This window comes from Myxocyprinus asiaticus, chromosome 33 (assembly GCF_019703515.2).
Source record: "Myxocyprinus asiaticus isolate MX2 ecotype Aquarium Trade chromosome 33, UBuf_Myxa_2, whole genome shotgun sequence".
Lineage (NCBI taxonomy): Eukaryota > Metazoa > Chordata > Actinopteri > Cypriniformes > Catostomidae > Myxocyprinus > Myxocyprinus asiaticus.
Window position 1 is genome coordinate 31,875,549 of NC_059376.1, and position 6,305 is coordinate 31,881,853.

Here is a 6,305-nt window from a genome sequence, read left to right on the forward strand (position 1 = left end):
ATTCTGTCATCATTTACTCACCCTTATGTTGTTCTAACCCATAATGACTTACTTTCTTTTTAGGAACACAGGAGGAGATGCTTAGGCAGAATGGCAACCTCAGTTACTATTCACTTTCATTATATCTTTTTAAATACAATGAAAGTGAATGATGACAGCAGAATATGATTAGTTTGGGGCTTTTAAAATATTCTGATAATCTATAATGACAGTATCCTGACAAGTACAGAATATAAGCCATGGAAGCACAGAAAACTTCATTAAGTTACAGAAATTCAACTTCTGAGTGCAAATGCCCACATTTTACTGACTAACCAATTGGTTCTGAGTGTGTATGTGTGTGGGAGTTGATGCATTGCCATAGAAACTTGAAACAGTAAAGCCATGGCTCCCTTTAAAGTCATTACTCATTTTTTCAAGAGCTGAATCAGCACTTCAATGTCTGAGCAACAGAGTATAACCTTGTGCTCAAAAATACATGCTTGGTTTACTTTTGTTTAGTTTTATCTACTTTATTTAGTTTAGTTACTTGTTTATTTATTTAGTTTTATCTAGATTGTTTTTTGTTTTTAGGGAAAAAGCATATGCTATAATCTGTATGTACAATGCATCTTTTTTAGTTTTTTTCTTTTTCTTTTCTGAAATCATGTTTTTGTACTGACCCTATATATAAATAAATAAATACATAAAATACATACATACATTTGTGGACACAAGCTTGGACAATCACCCGAACTCTAATTATGACAATCACTAAAGTTCAGAAATTACTTGATTACATTTTTAAGTAAAAAAGTGGGAAGACATTAGCATGTTCAGTTTAACATAATATCATGTAACTCCAGTTCAGATGGTAAAAATTTGTTAGTTGATTCAAGGAATGATTATACACCTCTACTGTACCATTGCACTACAAATCAGTAACTGAATTATTTAGGTAACTGACTTATCTACAGCATGTTAAAAAGACAAAAAACCAAGGAGATCACTAGATCACCTATATCAGCCGCTAAATCTGCCGATATTTGGCCATTTTGAGTTTATCAAAATTGAAATGCATTTATAGAGGAATTTCTTTAAGAATTTATAATTTTTTAGATTTATTTTAAATGCTTATATATATATATATATATATATATATATATATATATATATATATATATATATATATATATATACTGATCAACCACAACATTAAAACCACTGATAGGTGAAGTGAATAACATTTATTATCTTGTTACAATGGCAAGGGGTGGGATATATTAGGCAGCAAGTGAACAGTCAGTTCTTGAATTTCATGTGTTGGAAGCAGGAAAAATGTGCAAGCGTAAGAATCTGTGCGACTTTGACAAGGGCCAAATTGTGATGGCTAGATGACTGGGTCAGAGCATCTCCAAAACGGCAGGTCTTATGGGGTGTTCCCGGTATGCAGTGGTTAGTACCTACCAAAAGTGGTCCAAGGAAGGACAATCTGTGAACCGGCAACAGGGTCATGGGCGCCCAAGACTCATTGATGCGCGTGGGAAGCGAAGGCTAGCCCATCTGCTCTGATCCCACAGAAGAGCTACTGTAGCACAAATTGTGAAAAACTTAATACTGGCCATGATAGAAAGGTGTCAGAACACACAGTGCATTGCAGCTTGCAGAGATGGCAGCAGGATGCACTATGGGAAGAAGGCAGGCCAGCGGAGGCAATGTGGTGCTCTGGACCATGTTCTGCTGGGAAACCTTGGGTCCTGGCATTCATGTGGATGTTACTTTGACACGTACCACCTACCTAAAGATGGTTGCAGACCACATACACAAGCTTCATGGCAACGGTATTCCCTGATGGCAGTGGCCTCTTTCAGCAGGATAATGCACCCTGCCACACTGCAAAAATTGTTCAGGGATGGTTTGAGGAACATGACAAAGAGTTCAAGATGTTGACTTGGCCTCCAAATTCCCCAGATCTCAATCCGATTAAGCATCTATGGGATATGCAGGACCAACAAGTCCAATCCATGGAGGTCCCACCTCGCAACTTACAGGACTTAAAGGACCTGCTGCTAACATCTTGGTGCCAGATACCACAGGACACCTTCAGAGGGCTTGTGGAGTCCATGCCTCAACGGGTCAGAACTGTTTTGGCAGCACGAGGGAGATCTACACGATATTAGGCAAGTGATTTTAATGTTATGGCTGATCGATGTATATATATATACAGTATATACTTTTTTTTTATAATTGTGCTGTCACATTTAACCTCTAATCTGCTTGTTCAGCCATTGCAGTTAATGAAAGTGGAATGAGCACCTGATCACCGCCTCTTTTAAAAGGACTGAATCTGAAACACTGTCCTTTTGTTAATTTATACTCACAACAACTCACAACTGTGCTAAGAACACATTTCACACAGGCATTTTCACAGCAACAACAAAGATTAAAGAAGTCAGAGGACTAAGATTACTCATACAGTATATGTAAACAGCAAAAAAATAAAAAATAAATAAATAAATAAAAAAAGATAACATTCCTTTGCAGGTAAACAAGGGCATGCAACACTACTATTTTCTTGCTTAAATCCATTGCTTGTAAACGTTTCACCAAAAGTCTCTCATTCAGTTTCCCCTTTTCCAACATGTCAAATAGGTTGCCTCCCCAACAACTAAGTGAGTGGTCAGTTTCAAACAAATCAACCCTGAATACAAATAGATACATCAAATATTATTGTTCAACTCTGTCAGATGGATCACAGAGACAATAACATGATTCACTTTGGTTTGCACGGGGGCATGTTGCAGAACCAGGTCTCATGTATGCTGAGACATACAAAAACATTTGGTTTGAATTTGGCAGGCAAAAGTCATAATCAAACCCCCCTGAGTCTTTTGTGTCAAGGTATGATTACTAATATAAGTCAGATTTGTATAATCATAAAATGGCAAGTGGTTAACTTGCCGGCCCCCGCAATCCCATGCCATTGTAACGTCATCTAAACAGGGTGACCACCCCATCCCAACACCAAAGAACCCTGTTTCTGTTCAACTGCTCATGCTAGTGGGATTCATGCTTAATTATAACTAACATGAATTGCAATAAATGTGCATGTCACACATATTCAAGAACACACATGCACACATATACTGTACATATGCACACACACTGAATGTAATCAATAAAGTGTGTTTCCTGTTCCAAATGCCATATGATTTTAATACTGAATCTTTAACTCAATACTCTATATTTTTCATGTTGTGATCTCTCTTTTAAAGGAAAAAATGAAATGATTTTACTTCTTAATGTAATTAAGTTCTGATGAATAACTGTATTTCTGTTATTAATTGTACTTCTTTGAAATCTTCTTTTCAGTGTCTGCACTCACAACCCTGAAGTCAAATATTCTGTCAAATGAAAAGAGAAAATCACTTTTAATCAAATGTTAAGGGAGTTTAATAAAGCTTTAACAATCGGATTAAAAAAATCTATGTTGTTTAGTACTTTTTGTATACGACACGTTTAATGTTTTTTTTTTTTTTTTTTTTTTTTTTTCACATTTAACACACTTTTCAAGACACAATAGCCTCTAAAATTCAAGAATTTAAAATTATGTTAAGGTACCCCGCCGCGACAAGACATGCGCACTTTTGCGATTTGCGTTTTGAAGCGTCATACACGCTATAATTCTTCATCATGCAAACAACGCAAATTACGCCCACGTGCTAATATGTTTACTCTATAGACCGTTTGAAACAATTAAGGTAAAACGTGTATAAATTTCCGTTATTCAAAGTCTATTTTGTTTATACCCGATCAGCGCTTCAAATAAACTTAATTTCTGCCAGTTTACATTTACTGTGGCTGATTGTAGCCTATCTGGTTTCTACACAACAAAAATAACTAAAGTAATAAATAAACAAATAAATTATTAAACAAAGATTGTTATATTGCCACTTGTGTTCAATGTATAGAAGTTACAGAAGCATTTGTAAACAAAATTCATTTTAGGCTAATACTTAATTTAAATTGCCATTCTATGTTTTGCCATTCTTAATTAAGCTTAGGCACGTCGGAATCTGGTTTTCTATTTAAAATAAATAAATAAATAAATAAAATAATGTTTCGCATGCGAGTATTTTTAAAATAATAATATAATAATAATAATCTGTCGAAGTCGACAAACTATATACATGTTAACATAGTTCTCCATGTGCAAAAACCCCGCTTGTACATACCATCTCCAGGTGACATGCTGAAACACTGAAGTTTGGAGGTGTGATTCGCGTGCAGTCTGAGATCCTCAGCTCCGCAGCGCATCTGTATCGAGGCGGGATTCGATCCGCCGCCGTCAGCAGAGACGCGTTTCGGGCAGATGTCTGCTTTGCTGCTAAACATGGAGAGAGTCAACTCGGTGAAATCTGTCTGATGGCTGACCATCCCAAAGAGAGCTGCAGATTTCTGCATCTGGACCTCTGACTTCCAAGTGTGCATGTCAGTCCTCGAACAAGAATAGTCCTAATTCTTTCTTTTTACCTGTGGGATAAAGGAGCACACCATTAACTTGAATTTTAATTGAAGGTATAAACTATTACAGCTCTATGTAGGACTGTGAAGCAAGGCATAATAGGCTATAAACAGATAGCCAATAAAACATTTTGCTACAGTGAATCACATTTTATTCAAGAAATGTTCTAGCATGTTGTGGTGGATTTTTAAAACATACCTGTTTAAACCCTCCAAAGCAAGAAAGAGAGGATATTTTGAATGACTGATGAGGACTCTCAACTTTTGCGTCCAACAGGCTGTTATATGTGTTCTTACCGACCGCATCCTCTCTCCCGTTTCATCTGCAATTTTATGAGTTTTCTGTATCATCAATTCTGAAAACCAAAGCATGCGTTCATACTTTGATTGACAGCTCAGAGTTCCAATGAAAGTACCGTGCTGAAAGGGGCGGTAACAACAGTGAGTAAACTGGATGCATGCGGTCAGTGCCGGTCCTACCCCATTTGGCACCCTAGGTAAACCGTTATCGGAACGCACAAGGAGCATTTTGTTCGACAAAATGTAGATCGGCGACCCCGAAGCGATGCCGCCCTAGGCACTCGCCTATGTCGCCTAATGGGCTGACTGGCCCTGCATGCAATAATAGTGAAATTGAACTCCGAGCCACGCTCAAACTGGGAATTATAATTTGCATTTTCATAACCAACATAATCCTGAAGGTAAAGATTTAAACATCACACAGGGACAAGTTGTGTAAGACCAATCAGTATAGCCTATAGACAGACAAAACAGTAGAAATAAAAGTTGAAATTAGACAGGTCAACAACAGTAAACAAGTGTTACATAAATGTCACTGGAGGATGCGGCAGTAACAAAAAAATATTATTTTGATCTGATACGTAAAAGGTCTGAGTGAATGGAGGATCTAACATGTCAACAGTGACATCTTTTGGGCATTTATAGCAAGTACATGTCAGCTGAGATTATTTGAGCATTTTTCAGGTAAAGTTTAGTGGCTGTGAGCCGAAACAGGCTGACAGAAAATGTGTAATCAATTATAAAATAAAAAAGAATAAGTACCTTTCAGGCCCGTTTGCTTAGATGAATTTAAATGTATCTAGAATAAAATATCCCAAGTCTAGCGAGGTTATCATGGCATTATTTTTACCTTAAAAAAAAAAAAAAATTATACATTATGCATAAAAATCCCAAAATTACTGAGAGCATCATCGAGAATGGGCAGCATAGCAGCACTATGTGGCGTCTAGTGGACTGAACGGAAAACATAAAAATACTATTTAAAACCGCTAACCACTTTGCAATTCTGCAGTGTTCTTTTATGAATGGTGAAACGAGCATTATTTATTGAAAGCTACTTTGATTTAGCCTACGACTTTTTGTAACCCAACGTAGTCATCTACAGTCTATAATCGATATTCTAATTATACTGTAATCTAGCTAAACGTAAACAGTTAGGAAAAGAGGATAAAACGAATACATTATCTCATTACAAGCGTCCACATTTTCTAATTTCTCTCAGTTAATAGTTAAAGGTGCACTCAATTTTTTTCCCCATTAAAAATTTTTACTCCTAAAGAAATAAATTGTAATTTTGAATTCACTGAATTTCTACTATGGCATCTGTAACTGAAAACTATTGATTTTGAATGATGCTGCATCCACACCACCAGGTGTCACTGTAAGTTCAAGATGACACAAGCTAAAAGTTACTGAGTGCACCTTTAAGTCCTTTTTACTGTAAATCTACACTTTCACTTCAACATTCTGGTGTGGAAGTGACTTTTACTTTCACATTCTGC

General features: G+C 36.5%; 1 protein-coding gene across 1 annotated transcript in view; it reads right to left on the reverse strand.

Annotated features, from left to right (window-relative positions):
- The window catches only part of LOC127424504 (zinc finger protein GLIS1-like), a 115,761-nt gene extending 110,925 nt beyond the window's left edge, over window positions 1–4,836 (reverse strand). Inside the window, exons 1-2 of the mRNA XM_051669789.1 lie at window positions 4,703–4,836; window positions 4,215–4,512 (exon numbers count right to left, since the gene is read on the reverse strand). Coding sequence (XP_051525749.1) covers window positions 4,215–4,470 — 256 coding nt within the window. The 5' untranslated portion in view covers window positions 4,471–4,512; window positions 4,703–4,836. The remainder of the gene's footprint in view (window positions 1–4,214; window positions 4,513–4,702) is intronic.
- Window positions 4,837–6,305: the final 1,469 nt, after the last annotated feature.